Below are 22319 nucleotides of genomic sequence, written 5' to 3' on the forward strand. Positions count from 1 at the left end.
TTGCTTCTCACTATTCAGGTAATCCCAAACACATTCAGTGATGCTGAAGTCTAGACTTCGGAGTGGTCAGCCCATTGTTCTGAGAACAACAGCAACTTCTTTGTTTGATTAACAAATGTTGATCTTTTTGTATTTACTTTTCTCAGTAACAGCTTCTTGACAGCTACACATCCTTTCAGGTCCATAGTGTTGAGTTGTCTTCTCACAGTGGAAGGATGGACAGAAACACATGCAGATTTTTTCAGAAGTAAAGCTTGATTTTTTTTCTCCTCTCTCCCTCAAACATCAAAGCTTTAAGTACTGTTTATCTGATTATGACAGTTTCGGTGGTCTACTCGGTCTTGAATGGCTCTGTGGAGTCTCATTTTCTTTGTTGCTTTTAATAATTTTTTGAACTCCAGATTTGTAAACTTCTGTTTTTTTTTTCTTTTTCCTTAGGCAGGTGGATTATCTTGTAACTACTCTTTCAAAAAATGAAAAATGTGACCTTTGGCTTAACTGGAAACTAACTGGAAATTAAGGGTTATCTGTGACTTCAACACAGTACTGTGCAGTTTGTTTTTTGCTCTATATCTGTATTTCAGACAGTAGAGGTCACTATAGAACAACTGTGCAAGTGGAGCCACTTCTCCAGTCAAGAACTAACATGAGGCAGTTTTCACACTGGTGTCCCTTAAATTAAAATACAATCACATTGATGAGATTGTACACCTTCTAAGTTTATTCTCAGTCTTTGTTATACAGTCAGTTAACACTGAACAAGTTAACATTTTTTATGCCAGATCAGGCACACAATGAATTATGTTAACAGCACACATCATTTATTTGATTGTCCTTGCAGTAGAGGAAAGGTCATTACTTTTACATCATTCTGTTCTTATAAAAAAAAAAATCATCATCCAAAACAGTATAAACAAGAAAACGACCTGCTATGAAATAAGCAACTTCCAGAAAAAAATTACTTGCATAATATTGATATAATATGACATTGTAATACCTCAAATATATATAAAAACATTATCATTAATATTGCTCAATATGGAAGAGCTAATGTAAATGTATACACACCCATCAAGGGGGATATTAAAACTTGAATTCACTTTGCAGTTTCTCTCAGCTCAGTCCTGAATTCAGGAGACAAGATGAGATAACTTCAAGCACTAGTTATACAGAAATCTCAGCTAACCAAAATAAAAGTACGCTGATAGACAAGAAGAACAACAAAACATTTCACCATATTCGGCACTAAATAAACTGATCGCAATCCCAGGCTAGAAGTGATCGTCAACGAGTCATTGCGTAGCATTCTGAGATGTGAGAATAATATACAAGTAAAACAGTCTAATGTCTTTTGGATTCCAGTCCATGCTCCCTTAATATCAATCAGTCTGTAGTTGAGAGCTTCTGCACTGTTTAGATACAATGTGTCAGAATAGCTAAATCAGTCAGGAAGCTATTAACAGTACAAGCAGTTTAAGTGTTGTTCAAGATTATGATTGCTTAGTCCAGAGAACAGTTTCACCCTCTGTGGATGAGAGTGTTCTGTAAGTTCAAGATTTGCATGGATGAAGGCCACATCCTTAGAAAAGCTGCTCACTCTTTGGTAAAATGCTAAACAAAACCATTAATAAAGGGACTTGGTAGCAGTTGTGCTTTATATGTCAGTGAAATAGATTAAAGGAAAGAGGTCCACCTGGTCGTCCATTCTTTACATTTCTCATCTTCCACTGGCCTGTTACTTCTTACTTTTGTAGTGGGCTGCTACCACCAGGTAGCTGTCAGGCGTGAGGTCTTTAATGCTGGGGGATTTGCTGGAGATGGGTGAGGTCTTGCCCTCCACACGGGAGATCTGGAGCATACGGCAGGGGTCATGCTTCAGCAGGTAACTCTCAAAGGTCTCCCAGCCACCACCCACCCGTACCATCACATGTTTATTGTGCAGCATCTATAGAGGACAGAGCAGAAAGAGAGAGATTGCTTATGTGCCTAAAAACATCATTTTTCAAGGGTTTTGAATGATTTTAACACTCAAACTAAGCTACTGATGTGTAGGTTGACAGGGATCTTGACCTCGTCTCCTTTAGCATGTTTATGAGGTGTTTCGACTTGAAAACCTCAATTTTAGATTTCATGTTAAACCAGAGAAGCTAAGCTTTCTGATTATATGCGTTATTGTGTAACTCAAAAACTCAGAGAGGCCTTTGGTTGTCAACAGTTTTTGAAAAACATTTTTTGTACACTAATCTGTTACACTAAGTAGCCACTTAGTCTACACTAAGTGACATATTAAAGACAAAGATCCTATAAATTAACATATCTAAAAAACAAGGATTCTACGTTTTCATGCTTAGCTCTGAAAGGGCTAACCATGGTAATTGTGATGCACTATAGTCTCTATCACTGTGGCAAGCTTTTATCTGTGAATCATCATGATACTGAGAACAGTAAACCAGAAATACTCACTTGAAACCTTCCTCTCTTCAACACACACACAGACACTAAGTCCCTGAATTCACTTTTAGTCTCTCCACACCTCCACTCACTTCACACCTCTATATTGGCTTACTGTCACCTGACGCTCCCCTGAGGCACATTCCCAAGTGCCACGACAATCTTGCTCCAAAACCAATAACGCAGAAGAGGAATAAAAGGAAGGCCATGTTTCTCCCAAACTGGCTGTTCACATGCCTACGTTCCCCAGAGGCCCTGACCCAGTCGCTCATTTACATTTTACAGCCCCCCTCCCTCTCTTTCCTAACAGCTGGTAGCTTCTTAGTTCTTGAATAAATAAAATTAATTATGAGATAGGAGCCTATATTTAAACAGAAAAAGTAACACCAACAACAACCACAATAATAATAATAATAATAATAATAATAATAATAAAGTTTGTCCCTTTTTATTTATTTTTAAGGATGCATTATCGGGACTGGCAGATTTTTGTTCCAAATACTTGGTCTAACTGAGCGGCAATTGGCAAATATTCATTCTTTTTGGCCAATCTGTGTTGTAAACACAGTGTTTTGGCCAATTTCATGCTGTAACCAGGTAAGCAGGTAAGTACATTTGCGCTGTATTTAAATGCTGCTGCTACACCTGTACAAAAATGACTTACTGTGTTAAATAGCCAGTTGCATCTTTTTATTTATTTAGGCAAATGCTTTTCCAGTTCAATAATTATATTTGTACTGTTAAAGAGCAAATATTTGATTTACATGGTAACTCTGGCTATTAGAAAGAATTGGAAAAGTGCTAGTGTATTCCATGTGTTCACTGGTCAAAAGAATTGAGCATTGGACAATTTGGCTATAAAGAAGTTGCTGTAGGAAATAAAAATCAGAAATAAAAATTAATGACAAGTGTATAATAATAATAATAATAATAATAATAATATGTAGTATGTGTTATTATATCTAGCATGTGATCCAATCAAGATAAGCAGACCACTGTGAACAACCATCATTCCAGTACCCCATTTCATAACAGTATCATAACATACTGAATAAATTATTCTTGAAGATGCCAACATAGCAACTGTACCCATGATTTCATCAGCACTTCCTCCTAGTTTCTGGGTTGCCACCCGAAGGACACAATTTAAAATGCACCCAGTCTACATAAATCTGCTGAATGTTACTAAAAGCACACTATTTCATAAAACAGCTCATTCAAGATTGACAAATCAATAATTCTGCCTCTATTAAACCTAGCCTTGTCAATACCTGCATCATTTACATGAGCATACAAGTGCAAACAGCCTTCGATCCACCTGATTAAACATTCATAAAGGGTGAAAATGACAAGCTATCATTCTTGCCCTTCAGTCTAGCAACCCTTCTGAAGTAAAGAGCTGACTGAGCAAAACAGTGTTATCAGAAATGGAACCCAGAGGGGAGGCAGGAACAAACAAACAAACAACAACAGGGACAGTCTGAAGGACTTAAGGAACACAGAGCCTATTTTTCTATACTGATGTGTTTTTATTGAGCCCTGAGGTGGTATAATAACATGAAACATTCATAAAGTGCACAACAGGATGAGGGAGCAGGGCGACCGAGAGGTCAGCAACGAGACGACCCCTAAGGCTCTACAGTCACTGACATAATAGGCTTTGGGTGGAGATAGGAGATTTCAATCACGTTTTATAGCACACAATAGGAGAGAAGTCTGCAATATTGAAAACCTTTGCTTTACCCACACAGATTGAGTCAGCTCACACATTATTGCACATGGAGGTGATACAGTAAAGTGTGAATATGCATGTAGTGTCAGCAGGATAAAAATGTTGAGGGAGAAGGTTATCAGTGAATGTTAACACCTTCATCATCAGCAGTTCATCTGATGTTAAAGGGCCCATATCCTCTATTTTCTTGTTTATCCCCCCTGAAGTCCACTTATGATGCTTGTGTGATTTTCATTTCTACATGACCATTTTCCAACCTCTCTTAGCAGTAGCACAGTTCAATTTTCCTGACTTGAACTATCAACCATGGTGGTGGAATAAACCGCATGTTGATATTTTTGGCACCATGGACACCAAAAGTCATTGTCCAGGTGAGCCAAGTATTATACAACAAAAAATGAAAAAGCACAGAGCGTTCTCCTACCTTTTTTCACCTTAAACAAGGAATTGAGCTAAAGTTCCCCTCTGATAATCATTGATTTTCGCCAACAAGGCCATCACCATACCACCATTGGTCACATACTGCTGTGAGGCACAGAACATTTGTAAACAACATATGGATCAATCAGTGCCTCTAAAGCTAATATATGTAAATGAGATCTGTGCTGCCCTGTATTGTGCCTCAATCAAACAGCACAAAGCTAACTTTAATGTGAATGGATAGGGCTAAAGTGCTGTAGGCTGAATTGGTAGATATATGTAAATGAATCATTTCGCTTTTCCCCATGATATGGGCCCTTTAAACACATTCTCATGTATAATTCTTCACTATGAGCATGAGTGCGTCAGCATTACTGTTAAAATGGACATCTCACTTTAACCTGACAGAGGCATTAAAACATGCACATTTAGTTTCTCCTGATGGTCACTCAGGGTCTTGTATCTCTGCTGCTCTTTTCTCATCTGTCCTGTCATTTGTTCCCGCAGATAAGAATTTTAATTGCTGTCTGCAACAGAAGAATGTAGCATGAAAAAAGATGCATAGGCAGGCCCGTGACCTCTCAGAGACAAAGTGAATCTGTCCTTGAACAGGGGGCATTCGAAGGATTGGAATTTCAGTCGCTATTTGAATTATTTGAATGGGAGAGCATGACTGTGTTGCCTTTATATCTTCTGTTAAGAACTCTGAATTGCTCGGCCTTGGTTGCTGGGCAACAAACAAGGATGACTGCAAGGGAAAAAATCTCCAATTTAGAAATGGAGATGGAACCCTCCTCATGAAATTTTGAGAGTGAAGCAGGTTCTAAGGACAAAATTTTATGTAATTTAATGTCACTCGATTCTGAGGTCACATATAGAACGTCAGTGGGATTCACTTTGCATTTTACACAGTGGTCTTAAATCAATCCATTACTTTATTCCCTCATTTTTTAACTCATGATACTGATAGATACTTAAACCATGAAGCTCAGTGATGCTTAGGTAATTACTGTCAGCTTTCATAAAATCACAGTGCCAATACTAAGAAAACAAGCCCTAATAATTACATATTAGTATTTAAATAGTAATCAAATAATTTGTAATACTTGCTTAATAATATGTTTTAAAGTTACCAACTCTACATCTAGTGTAAATCATGCTTACTCACATCCTACAGTGGCACCACAGTAGCCTTTAGAGAGAGATTTCTAGTTTACGGACAACGAAAACTACATTTTGCTGATTCTAGCTAGCCTATGCAGAAGGAAACCAGATAGCTAACATTTTTTTGCTAGGAAGCCAAATATCATGTCTGTATTTTATAGCATCTACATGGCAGTGCTAACTCTCAAGATTTATTTATCACTATATTGTATGCTGGGTATTGTAGTGAAAGAACATTGATGGACAAAGACACAAAAAGCATACAAGATCGTAAATTCTTTCGAATCGATGAGGCCAAGGGATGCAACACTGCACCACAGAATATTGCATAACTTGACAAATTGTATATTAAATGAGTGTTTTAGGCCAGAATACTCCTTTAGTATCAACTGAATAATGAACGTGCAGTTTAAAGCGTTAAAACAGCACAGTGCACTGTGGCCTTCCATATTCCCTCTAAACTCATTTCAGCCACTGGTGTGTTAATATGATGTATTGTCGTTGTCACACTCTTCAATTAAAGCAAAGTAATAACACGCCTGCCTCATAGAGCAGAATCATACTAATTGTGCCATAATCTAAAGAAATCAGAGTGGAACTGATAGAGATAAGTAGCCTGTCGATTGTGTCGACAGACTGAAACACTGCCTAATGTGATTTAGAGATGTGATTGAGTGCCAGCCATGCTAGAAAGTGGAGTCTGTTAAAGTGCCCTACTGCAGAAATGTTTGTGTAGCCTGTAAACCATCTACACATTACAACAGCTTGATAAAGTGTTCCTTTAGAAGAGCTATATTTAGCCTTCCATCTACACTTCAAAACCTCCGCAACATCAAATACAGTCGGAATAAGCCACACGCTGCAATCCAACGCAGTCATTACTGACAGACGCTTCCATACTCCAGCTCCACTTCATTAAAGATTTACAGAGCCAATTTGCCTGCTCTGAAGCCTGGCCAATATTACCATCCTCATCTCCTCTTTAACATAGATACTGTAGCTGTTAAGCTATGAGTGAAGACAATGGCAGCCATCTCCATAAAACACACACACAAAGAGGACGTTGTGTACTGAACCATCCTCACTCTCTGGGGTGTACGGGCTGGTTGTGTGTTGCCAGGTAACGGAGTTCCCATGGGTACCAGGCCTACCTCACAAATCACAGTTTGTCAGGTGGCAGCGTATTTGTGGTTATGGGATGCTCCTTGTGTGTACATCCACCATGAGTGGCTCTCAAACTGGGGTCCATAAACCAGTGAGACGAAGTCAGGGATTTAGATGATTTTTTTACTGAAGTGCTAATGCCGATTATGTTTGACATTCGTGTGCAGGTAATGGTGTCAATATAATATTGATATAATACCCCCACAAAATATGATGGCAACGCTTTCAGACACAGGCAGCATAAACACAATGGACATGTTTACTCCATTAATATTTCATGTACCTGCTTATACAGTGCTGTGAAGGAAGTATTTGCCCCAAACCTGATATATTGTATTTTGCTAATAGAAATGCAGCTTTTAAATGATCATTTCATTTAGTGAAGATAAAGATTTAATGATCCATGTGAAAAAGTAATAGCCCCCCTAATTTTAATTCTGATACATTGGGGGTGGGCGGGGGCTGCCCATGTAAGGTCTTGCCACAGCGCCTCAATGGGATTTAAGTCAAGAATTTGACTTGGTCATACCAAAACCTTAGGTTTTTTTAAAGCCAATCAGGGGTGTACTTGCTTGTGTGCTTTGGATCATTGTCCTGCTGCATAACTCAACTGTGCTTGAGTTTTAGGTCACAAACTGATGGGTGGATATTGTCCTTCAGGACTTTCTGATATAGAGCAGAATTCAAGGTTCCATCAATTAAGACAAGTCGTCCAGGTCCTGCAGAAGCTTGGCAGCCCCACAGCATCACACTACCACGACCATATTTGATTGTTGGGATGATGTTCTTATGGTGGAATGCAGTGTTAGTTATCGGAACTATTGTGTTCCAAAAAGTTACATTTTTGACTAGTCAGTCCACAGAATATTGGCCCAAAAGTTTTGGGGGTCATCTAGATTCTGGCAAACTTGAGACGAGCCATTTTGTTCTTTCTGGTTAGCAATGATTTGCGCCTTGCAACTCTCAGATGGATGCCGTTTTTGCTCAGTGTCTTTCTTATTGTGGAATTGTGTACATTCACCTTAACTGAAGCAAGTGAGGCCTGCAGTTCTTTAGATGTTCGTTTGGGTTCTTTTGTGACCTCCTGGATGAAATTTTTGCTTAGGTCGGCCACTCTTGGGAACTGTTCCAAATTTTCTCCATTTGTGGATAATGGCTCTCACTGTGGTTTGCTGGAGTCCCTTTCCAGACTGGTAGATTTCAATGACTTTGATTCACATCTGTATTTGAATCTGTTTAGAATGGGGCACCATGTGCTGCTTTTTGAGACCTTCTAGCCTGCTTCACATTGCCAGACAGGTTCTATTTAAGTGATGTTTAAATTAAACAGGTCTGGCAGTAATAATGTCTGGGTGTGGCCAGGGAAACTAACCCAGCAGTCAATTGAATTTGGTTAACTGGTTGATTTAGTAGCTAAGGGGGCAATTATTTTTCACATAGGGCCAGCGTTTTTGAACAGCACTTTTACTTCAGTAAATGAAATCATCATTTAAAAACAGCATTTTGTATTTACATGGGTTATCTTTGTCTAATATTAAAAGTAATTTAATGATCAAGTGCAAAAACAGAAGAAATTGGGAAGGGGTAAATACTTTTTCACAGTCCTGTATGTTCATCAACATATAGTTCTGTGCAGAAATGAGAAAGCTAGAAATAAAAGCAATTTATCTGGACAGTAAGCATTTATTTGCAAACCAATTAGCATTTATACACTAAGTGTTAATTTTATTGTATATATAAGTGTTTGTTTAACCAAACCTCTCCTTGAGGAAGCTCTGTATTATTTGTAGTTATCGTCCAGTACCTGGTTTGGCTAATTAATGCTTTATTATGTTAAATCAAGTCCCAATACCCAACACAGCACAACATGTTCATTGATATCTTGTTTCAGCAAAGACTCCATTCCAAAATATCCCATTAGTTTGTAGCGATATGCTCTTACTTATTGTACAGCATTCATGGACTTTAGTGATAACAGCCCTTAAACTGATCAGTTTATAATTACAACTCCTAATTGATCAAAAATGATTCAATTCATCAAGCCTTCAGGATCATCTGATGTGAGAATTAGGTGGATAGGATTTGAGTTTTAATAATACTTTGCAGACTAATCTCCAGGAGTAAATCAACTTGCAGCCGTGGTAGACCTCGTTTCTCAGCCGTTACGTCACTGCACTGAAAGCAGTCCCATTTTGTAGGATCCCACGAATGTGGTTGAGAAATGCTCTCTTTCTGAGAATGTTACTCATAGTTATAGTAAAAATCACAAAGATCATGTTGATAGCATACATTAGTTTTTGAACAATGCGATAAAGAAATATGTCTCAGCGCTGCATACATTGGCGCTGTTCACATTGTTTTTGTCAGTAAGCTGTGACAGCCTACTAAGGACGTCCAGACTAATTGTGAACAAGCACTGAAGAGAAGTCTTTGTATACCAGTGCTATCAAGGTCTCTTCTATCTCAGCTGCAGCCTTGACTTTAAAACATTTAGTCAACCCCTTTTGTCATCATTACACTATTTACAGTATTACTATTACAGTATGAAGTACACACCCGAATGAAGAGTATCTTCTCCCCAACACGATAGCGGCCCTGTGACTGGCGCTCCACACAGAACTTATTAGGACACTTACAGGGAGGCTCCTCAGCAATGTGCTTTACCTGAGCAAACACAAAAACATGCACATCAACATGCTGTTTTTTAGTGATAACTATACACCAAGTAGGCCATTTATACAGATATTTTACAGAGAATCAACAGATCTCCACACCATTTGCATCTCCACACTATTTGTGTGTAATGTGTAGCCAAAGTGTGAAAGGAATCCAGAATCTGCTGTATCTGTATCATAGAATCAATTACCCTGGCAAATATTATAGATTGGAGAAAAAAAGGAAAGGAACCTGTGACTCTAAACAGATTTATAATAGAAGCCAATGTGAGGCTGATGACTTCCATCAGTAAGTGTTACGTGAAACTACACATTTCACATAAGACATCTTGTCTTATTCTAAGAGCTGTGAATTTTAAGAGTGTAATGACTAAAAATAACCAATGACCTTTAAAAAACTAAAAATAACCCTCTCTGTAAGTAGCTAATGACAGCTAAGTTAGATCTCATACTCACGGCATCATCCAGGAGCTTGCCAGTGCTTTTCTTGCATGAGGAGCATTTGTTGGGGGAAGAGACCTGGGTGGGAGAGGCCGGGGAAGGAGGGGGCTCGGGGGCTTTCTCCTCCTGCTCAATCTCTTTCTCCAGCTTAATCAACCCGGGTGGCTCCACCTTATACCTGACACACAACAATACATTAATCAAAAAGGCTCTCAGACGTCCAGCAGCAAATTAGGTAGCTGAGGAACAGGCCCACATTTCACCTACCTGGATGCTATCCTCCCCAGCTCCAAGAGACAGAGGCACACCTCACGTGGCTGCTTGTGCAAAACTGGAGAACAACAAGCACTCAAATTATTACGGTAACACTTGATTGAAGAACAACATTCATAACGCCTACGTCTGTCTTTCACGACAACTGAGATAAACCTATATAGACATTTATCAAAATAGATAAGTCTAAAATATAAAAAAAAGACAAAAGCTGCCGTTATAACAACTGAAGCTTGTTGGAATAAGCCTTTATAAATGTTCATGTAGGTTTATGTCAGTTGTCATGACAGTCTTATGTAGGCTCATAGTCTTATGAATGCTGCCCTTCAGTATAGCGTTACTATTATTATTAGTACTTTTCACAAATCTATCAACATTTGTTCATGCATCTCAAAAGCACAACATCATGATAACACAAATCTGATGAGCCATTCATGGAAATGATCTGTAGACACTGAGTACACACAGTGGGGGTGAAAGTACACATCGAGCTTATAAGAAGTTACTCAATCATTTTAAATTCCTTATCCAGGCACTGGCTACATTTTGCCCAAGCTAAGTAATTTTGCATATGTTAATAGCTATAGTAAATCAGGCCTAGTATGTCGCAATAACTGCTGGAAATGGCGTCAAAGTGTGACACTCAAAACACAGATGTGTGTTTTATAGTCCTACAAAAACACCTGTTCTCAGAATCCACATCTGTCCACTGTTAGATACTCCATTCCCCATGATTCATGACTCATGCTCATGAGTGAGGAATGGTGAGGTGACACAGAACAACATGCAGTAAACACATCAAGAGCATCATCTCATCCTGAAACTCCAGCGCATCCCACCTGAATTTAATGTCATCTCCACACACACATTTAGCTATTTCAGCAGAAAGTAAAATAGGGGAAAAGAAGAGGGAAGGAATAACAGATTAATCTTCTCAAGGCCTTTTCTTTGAGAGGTAAATAAATCCGTCTGGCTGGAGTCACATCTGTATGTATAGTTTGTAATGATGAGCCAGTTGGCTGGAGTTAAAAACCTCCAAAAAATATTTATAGTCAAACAACAGCTTGAGATCAAGAGAAAACACACAATGTATAAAGGATATAAAGTTCAGTTCACACAGGTCAGGCCCTCCAGTGGTCTGGGGGGTTTAGACACATTCAATCAGACCATTTTACTCTGAAGAAGGAATGATGAAAGCTGCCAAGTGTTCACATCTCATAAAAACACAACTCTCACCACAAAAATATATGGTCACACAAACACACACACACACACACAAACACACACACACACGCACACACACATTTACACAGACAAAGCTTTCACTGTGTAAGTGCAGCAGGACAGTAAGAAAAAAAATCTTTCTGCATTCAGAGGAATCAGTTCCACTTGCCTGCCCTACTTTCCCTCTCTCTCTCTGTTTCTCTGCTTTCTCTCTCTCTGTCTCTCTGTCTCTGTACTCTCTCCTTCTGTATCTCTCTGCCTCTCCCTGCCCCTCTCTTTCTCTCTCTCTGTTTCTCTGCTACTGTCTGTCTCTCTCTTTCACTCTGCCCCTCTCTTTTTGTCTGTGTCTCTGCTTCTCTTTTTCTTTCCTCTTCTTCTCTGCTTCTCTCTTTCTGTATCTTTGTCACTCTCTCTCTCTCTCTGCCTGATTCTGACTTTCTCTCTCTTTCTCTTTCTCTGTTTCTCTCTCTCTTTCTCTGTCTCTGTCTCTCTCTCTCTCTGTCTCTCTCTCTCTCTCTCTCTCTCTCTCTCTCTCTTGCTCTCTCTCTCTCTTTCAAAACCTGTTTCAACACGAAAGCTAGTGTTTTCCTAAGCCAATTGAGAGTTTACAACAGTTGAGAGACACAAAAAGGACAGAGAGAGAGAAAGAGAGAGAGTAGGGAGGGAAGAGAGTGCAGAGTAACATAATTAGGCCATTCACAGGAGTGGTGTGTCGAAGAGAGGAGATGCTTTTCTTTCTCTCTTCCTCGTATTCATTGCCAGATCACAGTCTGCTGCCAGGAGAGCCTGAAGGTGGACAGACTGAGGAACACAAGGGCTCTCACTGTGCCACAGCAAGCACAGAACTACTTTATAAATATCTGCTGAGACTGAATCATTTCCATTCTTCTTCATATACCCGCTCCTTCAAGTTCCAACAACAGATTACAGAGTTCATCGCTGCTTTATCAGTGTGGCAAAGCTCACACAGGTTGACTCCTCCAATATCCTGAGAGCTCATCAAGCAAACTTAATATCTGTATGTAGACAGTGAGGCAGACTTGTGTGAAAAAGTGGAAATTATGTGCAAAGGTCAATCTAAGGCATTTACAACTACACAAAGTTGTGACCAAAATCTCTCAGCTTTATCTTGTGACTCGGCCTGTCACAAATATTATATAATCAACTGATCACTGTTTAGCTGACTGCAATTATTTTCCACAATTATTTGCTTTCACTATCATATGTCTACGCTGCAACAAACAGAACATGCATTGGATGCGTTTTCATCAGCTGGGTTGAAACAAATGCATGTAAATAAAAGAAAGTAGAAAACACATTTACTGAGAGAAGTCAGTGGTCTGTAACATGGTTAAAAAGCAGTGATGAGTAATGTTTGTTTTTTTGAGCTTGAGCTGTTTCTGTCGTCAGTCATAAGTGTTGAAAGCACGGAAGCAGTTTAGCTAATTAAATCTATCACAGTGAACAAAAAACAGAGAATTAAATTGTTAATCAATAATTTATATGACAATCATCAGCTAAAAATTCATGATTGTGAAAGGCCTACATGTGACAAAAGTTCTAGGTTGAGATATGATCCATTTTAAAGAGTTCAGTGTGGATAATTACTCCTGTTTGCTTTTGTAGGTCACGTACTTACCCAACCCCTCAGACTCAAACAGGCAGGTTTCTCCGACGCCCACCTCTCGACACCATGACAGGAAGTTAGCTGTGTTGTCCCGCGCAAAAAAAGAGCCAGAAGGAGCACTCGCCCTACAAGGGATCCTCCGGTTGGGGATTGGCTGAAAGAAATCAACTCTAGCATCAGTCATGAGTCTGACCCAATCAAAAGCTCTGTTCATTCAAAGCAAAAAGAATGTCAGTTAAAAATTATTTTTCACAGTGAAACCAAAAACACCCATAACGAAAATGCCATTAACATAAAAAAGACTTTCTTATATAATTTACTGTATAAAAGGGCCCATATCCAACATGTTTTTGTATTCATATTTTTGGGGTTTTATGTACCAAAAACTCATAACTCATTTTTATATGAATGATTCATTTTTATATTCTAACCTTCCTTTGTTCCTTACAATTAAACAGACTTGTTACTGTGCCTTTAATGTTGATACACAGTAGTATGCAAAAGTTTAGGCACTCGTGGTCAAATGAAATATTTTGTTTATTGAAAATAAGTTAACATACTCACTACAAAGAACACACTTCTAGACATTTTAATGCAAAATCACTGTTTATGTGCAGAATTTAACACACTGGGGGAAAAAAGTAAACCATAACATTGTAGCATGTGCACAATAGTGCTGTAAAATTTGAAGAAAAATGTCATATTTCAGTTTTGTTCCTGTAGAGGATGTAATAACTTATTTTCACCCAGAAAATAAAGATGTGACCTTTGCATATGACTGTGTGCAAATGGTTTCTGTTTTGATTGGCTGCCCTGTATTGTGCTTTATTCAAAAAAGTCCAGGCCCCTTATAACTGAAAAGTGCTGTATGCTGAAAGCATAGACATATAACAATATATACCTTTTTGTGACATCACAAAAACAAATGATAATATATATAAAAAATAGAGTGGGGAGTGAATGGTTTGCTTCTAAACTTTATCAATGTTTACATATTACACACCTATTAAACATCAAACCCTTTCAAAAAATGAGGAATATTTCTTTTCCACGATATGGGCCTTTAAACGCATCCACACTTGAAGACTAACCCACATGTTTTATGAGGGGTATTTTTCTAATTCTCATGGATCACATAATTTAGGCAAGATCTTTACAGAGTGTCTCTAGTTCAGTTTAAACTGGCTTCAACGTGGATTTGCACATCATTAGAAACATCAGAAATCCCCTCTTCCACCTCCCCCACATTCCCTCTCTCCCTCCTCCTTTCCTACCTTCCCCTTCCTGTTTTCTCCTCTCTCTCTCTCTCTCTCTCTCTCTCTCTCTCTCTCTCTCTATAGACATTAGCTAAGCAGACATCACCCTGTTACCCTGCAGTTCTCGCCCTCTTTCTCAGGGGTCTAATCACTGATCACTGTCTGATCTTTTCCCTTGTGTCGTCCACAGCTCTGGAGGAGTTACTCCCACCCTCTGCTCTCAGATCAATACTGAACATGATAAAGAGCGACGGCACTACAGAGGCTCAGCTAGATGCAGACACAGAAACTGCTGGGAACCAGCGATAGAAAGTCAATAAATACACCACTTACTCACACACAGGGAGATTTATGCAGCATATGCTTTCATACAGGATATGTGTGTCTGAGTCTGAGATAGGTATGGTGATGTCATGCTGGAAGAATGAGGTCTACAGTGGATCAGATTTTTCTCCAGCTTTTTTTCCCTAGAACTATTACTCTGGCTCCCCCACAGTCTCCTACAATAGCATCAGCATGCACACTCACTCCAAGTTCAATTGTTCACAGTCTCCTATTTTTACTTCTTCTTTTGGTCTGAATATATATGTACATTTTCAGGCAAAAGCTTGGGAACACCTACATTTCCGAAATGTTGTAATACAATATGTCGAGTTATTGCTGGTTTGCAATAACTCAACATATTGAATGGAAAAGTGAATGAAAAATAGACAGCAGTACTACCCTGGGAAAAGTGATATAACTGACACGAGGAGTGGGTGATATGGTAAAAAAATAACCACAATACTTTAAGATATTTTAACAATACAGAATATAAGTTTGCAAAACACAAATAAGCCCCAGCAGTGTTTTACATACTATGCTATAGTAAAATCCAATTAAACAGGACTAATATTCTCTTTGTAATAAAACATGTTCTTTACGAAGGTATGATATCCACAATACGCCCAGAAATGCATAGTAACGCAATTTATCACAATGATAAATATCATCATATTGCCCACCTCTGACACAGTTATGTTTTCTTGTTGTGATGTCAGCACTCAAACCTTTCAGCTGCTTAAATCACATTTGGGTCTTTCAATAATAGTTTAAGGAAAGAAATCAGTGTCAAATTATTATTTAGGCAAAGCTACGGATGCACGGATCCGTTTTTTCTCTCCGGATACTACATCCGGTATCTGAACTCACGATATCGGCTGGTATCGAGTGCCGATCCGATATCAGTGCTCTGTTAAAGCACTCATGTTACATAGTAGTAAAGTATATTAATACACAGTAAAGACTGATATACCATAGTGCAGGCAGTCATACACCAAATGTTTTTGAAATATTGTAACTTTTTTGATCTAGAATGTTTATAAAATCGCACAGTTGAACAGTGTAAAAAGCAGTATTGGATGTGGGTCAGTCGTGTCTGGCAATTTCTGATCCATTTAATAAGGTTGGTATTGCTGCCGATACTAGTCCACTATATCAGAGTGCATTACCAATTCATACCAAGCATGAAACGTTGATGAATATGAAGCTGAGTGCAAAATATACCCATCATTAGCAAATAAGAATGTTAACAGTTTTTTTCTTACCTAACTAAAAAGTGAGAGTAAAAAGGTGTCTCTAAATATTTGATGGGCCACTTTGGTACTGCTGTATTTCATAACTCTACTATCATTATCCTGACAGGTAGTGTTGCACATGGATAGCTTTTAATGTACTTATTACTTTGATGTTTGCCTATAGCCACACCTCTATATAACTGCTGCCAAATAATGCACTCCAATGGGGATTTAATGTTATGGCATAAAATTTATAGCCAGGCCATTAAGCCTGAAAAGGGTCCTGCTGTAACTACATAAAAATATTGACCGAAATGAGGCATGATGCACTTGGAGTGGATGGAAAATTAAGTATGGCATGAGTGAGTATGAAATCTGTCATTACATAATAAACAGTTCAGCTGGAGCGAAAAGCAGACACAAGAGGAGCACTATATTGGACTGATGAATACACGAGTGCCTTCTGATGTTCTGTCATGTCTGCAGGACAGAGCTTCAGGTCCTGTGACTTTATCTATAAACACCACCCTCTCAATTGTCCTTTAACAGTCTAAGACCCCTGGTCCCTCTTTTCCTTTCACACACACACGTGCACATCTACGTCAGTTCAACTTGTCCTAACTGGTAGCTTTTGTCTCACACTCTTCTGTGGTCTGCGTGATCAATAGACTCCAGCATTCCATCTCTCTCTTTTTCATTTCTCTCTCTTTCTGTCCCTCAGGAGCCATGACTTCAGATATTTCCACACATCTGCCCCCCACCCTCTCTGTCTTTCTGCAGAAAGCAGGAGACCCAGTAAACACTAGTTGCTTGAAACACACATACACACACATACACATATATATATGGAACAAAATATATATTATTGTACCGTTAAATCGTTTTTTGTTGTTTGGCCTTTTTAAAAAAATTACTTGATGCATGCCACTGCCCATATAATCATCATGTCTCAATATTCTCCCCTGACAACAGTGAAAACAGGTTTTTTAGAAGAATATGATCAGGCCAAAAATTACAGCTAATATTGTGATTAATAATGCACTTGATAACAGCCCAAAATCAATATTTGAACTAAGCATAGACAAACGTGAAGGAAGAAAAATATTGCACCCTTAAAAATAAAATATTGGCCCTTAAGCTCTGTCTAGCAAGTAAAATAAAGGAGAGTTTAAAATCAGTTCTTTCTCTGTTACTTGGCCTAGTCATACATGTATTCATGTAGTCATTTGTTTCCTATCATTATATTGACTGAAAGATGATGCCTTTGAAATTTAATCTCGTCCTTCAGGGCTGCCTTTGTAATGTTTCACAGAACCAGAAGGATCCCAGTGGAGCCATGGAGCAGATTCTTCCACTGCATAGTCTCTGCATTATTTTTCTCTAACAAATTATGATATTACTGCCAATCTAATGAGCTCTCCCACAGAAACAGGCCTCTAACTCAGCTTTGCACCATCTACTCCATAAAGTCAGGCACTAATCATTAAAGTACATGTAAAATAAAACTTTGATAACAGGGCGCATCGGGATATAACTTTTTAAAGGTAGAGAAAAGGTGATAGAATTTAGCGTAGTAATGACCTGCGTGGTGTGGTTCCTTTGCTCTGTTATTCTTGAGGGGCTCTATTAGCTGAACTGTAGGGAGTCATAAACAGTAAAAAAGCCCATTATAGAGACTCTGAAGAAGCTGGGCTTCAGCCAACAAAAGCAGAAATATTTTCTTAATTTACCACCAAAAATCTCCCGCGCTTAATGCCTTTCCCATCTGGGGGAGTTTTGAGAAAAAAAAGTTAACGACTCCTCGCTATCGTTAGCCAGCTCTGTATAAATCAGCACGCTCAGCATTTTTCCGAAGTTCACCGTCCCACAATGGCGAGTTTTTGGGAGGAGATGGCAAGTGGCCACGACTTTAGACAAAAGTCTTTGTGTGAGAGAGCATTGTACAACAAAGTCCAAATGCTACACACACACATCCCATGCCATGCACCTGAAACTGAGACACTGGGATCAGTCCAGCCTTTTTAAGCTCGAAAAACATATAAGACTTGAGTCGGCAAGCTGCAGTCATTCAAGACATGCAATGAGTCCATGAATACCGTTGCTATTAGATTCAAAAAATCCATCACTGGACTGTGTCTTGGCATGAGATAAGTCACATTTCCATAAAGGGTCCTGGAGTGAAACTCGAATTTGCAAAGAGCTGAAGCATGAATATGTAATGTCACAGTTCTGCTATAGCCTATGCATGTAAGGTTATGAAATGAGTTAATTTATCCAGTGGTGTACATGGAACCACAACTTCAACTGTATGAAAAAAAACACTGAATGCCCTGTATTTGGTTTAAGACATACTCCAGTAGAAGTGAAAACCTATACACCTATGAATGGTTCCATTACCTCTCCAAGGCAGTTAGCTACTCTAAGGAGGTTCCATATGACTTATTAGTGACAATAAAAAAGCCAGCGGCCTATGACTACTAGTGTTTTGTCCATGTTTCAGGTTCTCCTAATAAGAAAGGCATGCAATTTCCTAATCTGGATTGTGGAGGCCATGGATTGTGGAGACATCTGAAGACACTGATATCTTACATTTTTAGCCAAAATGATCAATTTCATCAAGTGGTGGTCTTACAAATTGCCAAAAGTTGCAAAAATGGGTTATTCAGAGATGTCACAGAAGAAGAAGGTTCCTTAAGGAATTTTTGAATGGATTGTTCTCTAGCCTCTTTCTGCAAGTCCTCTGAGGCTGCTCCACAGGCAGAATAGAAATGAACTAAGATATCTTTAATTAATATAATCAAATAAAAAGGTCTGCATCAATAATAGAACCCTCTTATTTAGATAACTGTGTGAAAAATAAATACTGTAAAAAGTTAAACTGGGTTGGGGGGACTGACTTGTCCACTGAAGTGGACACAGGATAAAACTGACACCTTGTGAGCTGACCCGTAATCTTTGTCAAATAAAAGAAAAGTAATAAATAATAAAGCACAGTTCAGTAAAAGCTGTGGTTGTATTATACTGTCATTTTTAATTTGGATGAAACTGTAATTAATGCAATAAAACAGAACGGAATTGCAACTCTCACGTGATCTTTACTCTCTGAGTGATCTGTGGCCGCTTAGATTGGCTCTTTGCCGTTGTTCTCTGAAGACATTTTGCCTGGGGCAGTTAAAGTTTATTAAAAACAAAAATTACAGTTTTTCTCTAGAGCTGTACATCCAAGCCAAGAATTATTTGGGAGCCTTTATTTTTATGAGTATAGAAGAAATAGAGACTATTATGATCTAATAAGAAGCACAGCAATGGGTAAAGGGCATGTTACCTTCTTAGGTACTAAAGTGCTGAGGGCTGATTCTGGTGAATTGAGGCTCAATGGGAGACCTTTGAGCTGCATGTGCTGGAATGAATGATGATGAGTGTTAGAGGGTGGTTACCTTGCCCGGTGGCGACAGTTCCCCATCGCTCTGTCTGAATTTCTCCTGCAGTGTCTCAGCCAGCTGACATAACAGGAAGCCATTATCTAGCCTGTCCATGAAACTCTCTGCTGTGATCTCCACACCTGAGAGAGAGAGGGGAGGGAGGGAGAATGACAGAGTGAAAGAGCAAGCAAGAAATAATTAAAAAACAAAACTCAGCAGAAAGACACTCTCAGATTCTTTGCTCATGGCTTAAAAGTGTTTAAAGTTTTATTCTGCCTTCCTCAGCATTATTTTAGCAAACAGAGCACACTGTTTTGCTGAGTTAAAGGACCTATATCATTAAAAACAGAAGTTTTCTCTTTTTTTAATAAAAAACGTTTGATGTAATATGGCCCTAAATTTTCACAATGTCCCATTTACCTCAAAGTCCATGCACTGAGCTGGAAAAGCCTATTGGAATTTATTGTTTGTGTAATGAAGCACAACACCGGAAAGTCAATTAAAACAGAGCTTATTTACATATATCAACCTAAAATGCCCAGTAACAAAGCCGGCCCCTTTTAATTCTAAGGGATAAAGAGAAATTGCAAAACGGTCATGTAACAATTAATTATAAATTTGAATCCCCAGTCCATGCATAAATGCACACTAGGCAGCAAAAACAGCCCATTTCGTGACATCATAAAAATAAATACAAATATCCGTCTAGTCAGCCTATAGTAGTTTAACTCGCTCTATCATGTTGAATCTATAAGTGTTATAAGAAACTCTGACTAGTTTTTGAATGAGGCACAATAAAGGGCAGCCAATTAGAACAGCGGTCTTTTATATCTGCGTCTTAAAAGCACAGTAACAAACTCAGCATTCCAATGGATAAAGTGAGGTTGGAAAATGGCCATGGAGAAATTTATTAGGACTGTTTATGATACACAAAAAGAGACAAATGTCATAAGGGGGAAAAGTGAAGAAATGTAAGTTATGGGACCTTTAAAGTATTTGAGTAAAGTACATTTCAGTGTCTGGAATACACTAATGAATTGCTCTGTGTATAAGCGAAGAGAGGATTATTGCATTGCTTGGTGAGCCAAGTACTGATAAACAAGTGCTCCATTGAGGGGGAAAAAGCACAAACAGCAGCGCTGATGCTTGAGCAGGAAACAGCTGATTGTTTTTGCATAGTAGCCCAGATAACACACACACACATACACACACACACACACACACACACACACACTTGCACACAGATACTACGCTGATCAACATGTGGCTGCTGCTTTTGACTGGCTTCCAGACGACCATTCCTTCTCAGTTAGATCACCCTGAAACAGGAGGTGATGGCAGGGGGTTGGGGGTGTCTGTGGAAAGAGAATATTTTTTCATCTATTCTTTTTCTAAAGGAGGGGGTGCATTAGTGGTAGAGGGGGTTTAGATGTTTTAATGAGTTCCAAATGTGGCAAACGAGGCCAGCGGAGGGAGAGATTGAGAGTTTGTGAAATCCCCTCCGTTCTCCTCCCGCCTCCTCTCCTCCTCTCCTCCACTCATTCTCAGAAAATTCTCAGAAAAGAGAACATCTCCACTGAGAGACTCTGATAAACACACAGAAATCAATACATTTGAATCACATTAAATCACACAAACATTTTGCATAACCAAAAAAAGCATAATGAAATATTTCCCAGCTAATCACTTCTGCTTCTGAAAGTGGCCATGTGACTGTATAAATGAATGCAGCTATGCTGAAAACAGGTGGACACAAATATAAAATCATGATACTTGAAAACATTTTCACAATTGATGATACAATATTTAGGTTTCTGAGGTTTGCAAACACGTTGGAAAGAACAAATTGTCCTAGTAAAACAGTAGTGCCACATTTTAAAAAAGAATAAAAGTACAATTACTTTTTTTTTTATTGCAGAGATAAACTGTTTAAGCAGAAACACAAGACAATAATTAAGAAACTGACAAAAAGGTAAATAAATAATATAAAAAGGTGGCATAATGAATTAACATGTAACCAACTACTTGTTACTATGCAGTTTATGTAGTTACTATAAACTGATTGCAGTTCTTTACAGACTCACTATGATGTACATAATGTATATAATAGACTGTCCTTTTTTTACAGAGCACATTTATAAGCACATTTATATAGTTGTTCAGTTTTTTATAAAACATAGCTCATAGTTTTATGAAACATAGGTCCATAGATGTTTTATGTACTGTGCAAAGGTCAGAGACAGCCTTTATCTCTTTTTATCATTTTTTTCTTTATTTATCTTAATTTCCAGTCAAAACAACCATTAAGTAAAAGTTCTTTTTAAGTTTATCATTCATTTGTCAGCAAGCATTTCAGAAGAGATTAGATAAGATAATCCACTTGCACAAGGAAATGGAAAGGCAAAGGAAAATGTGAGAAAAGGAAAAATGTGGGAAAAGGAAAAAGTGAGAAAACAAAGTTTCCAAATCTGGAGTTCAAAAAACTGTTTATGAAAGTGGAATGCTTAAACGCACCACCAGACAAACAGTACTTAAAGCTTTCACCATTGGGAGAAATCAGAAAATTAAGCTCCACTCTTGATTCAGATCTGAAAAAAAATCCTCCACAGGTGTTTCTGTCCATCCTTCCACTGTGAGAAGACAACTCAACAGTATGAATCTGAAAGCATGTGTAGCTGTTAAGATGCCTTTACGGAGAAAAAGGAAACAGACAAAAAAGAACATTTATAAATCAAAGAAGTTGCTGGTGTTCTCAGAACAACGGAATGACCACCTACAGAGTCCAGACCTCAACACCACTGAATGTGTTTTCTGTTTTTCTCCTGACAATGAAAAATGAATAAGTTGTGCTTAATGGCCGTCTTGACTGGAAATTACATGAATGAAGAATGGTCTCTGACTTTCGCACAGTACT

General features: G+C 38.5%; 1 protein-coding gene across 2 annotated transcripts in view; it reads right to left on the minus strand.

Annotated features, from left to right (window-relative positions):
• Positions 1 to 698: 698 nt before the first annotated feature.
• Positions 699 to 22319, minus strand: part of LOC118811646 (growth arrest-specific protein 2) — a 31021-nt gene continuing 9400 nt past the window's right edge. For both annotated transcript variants that reach the window (XM_036576014.1, XM_036576013.1), the window contains exons 3-8: positions 19421 to 19545; positions 13184 to 13325; positions 10315 to 10378; positions 10063 to 10225; positions 9488 to 9595; positions 699 to 1945 (exon numbers count right to left, since the gene is read on the minus strand). In XM_036576014.1, coding sequence (XP_036431907.1) covers positions 1736 to 1945; positions 9488 to 9595; positions 10063 to 10225; positions 10315 to 10378; positions 13184 to 13325; positions 19421 to 19545 — 812 coding nt within the window. In that variant the 3' untranslated portion in view covers positions 699 to 1735. The remainder of the gene's footprint in view (positions 1946 to 9487; positions 9596 to 10062; positions 10226 to 10314; positions 10379 to 13183; positions 13326 to 19420; positions 19546 to 22319) is intronic.

This window comes from Colossoma macropomum, unplaced genomic scaffold (assembly GCF_904425465.1).
Source record: "Colossoma macropomum unplaced genomic scaffold, Colossoma_macropomum, whole genome shotgun sequence".
NCBI classification, from domain to species: Eukaryota; Metazoa; Chordata; class Actinopteri; order Characiformes; family Serrasalmidae; genus Colossoma; species Colossoma macropomum.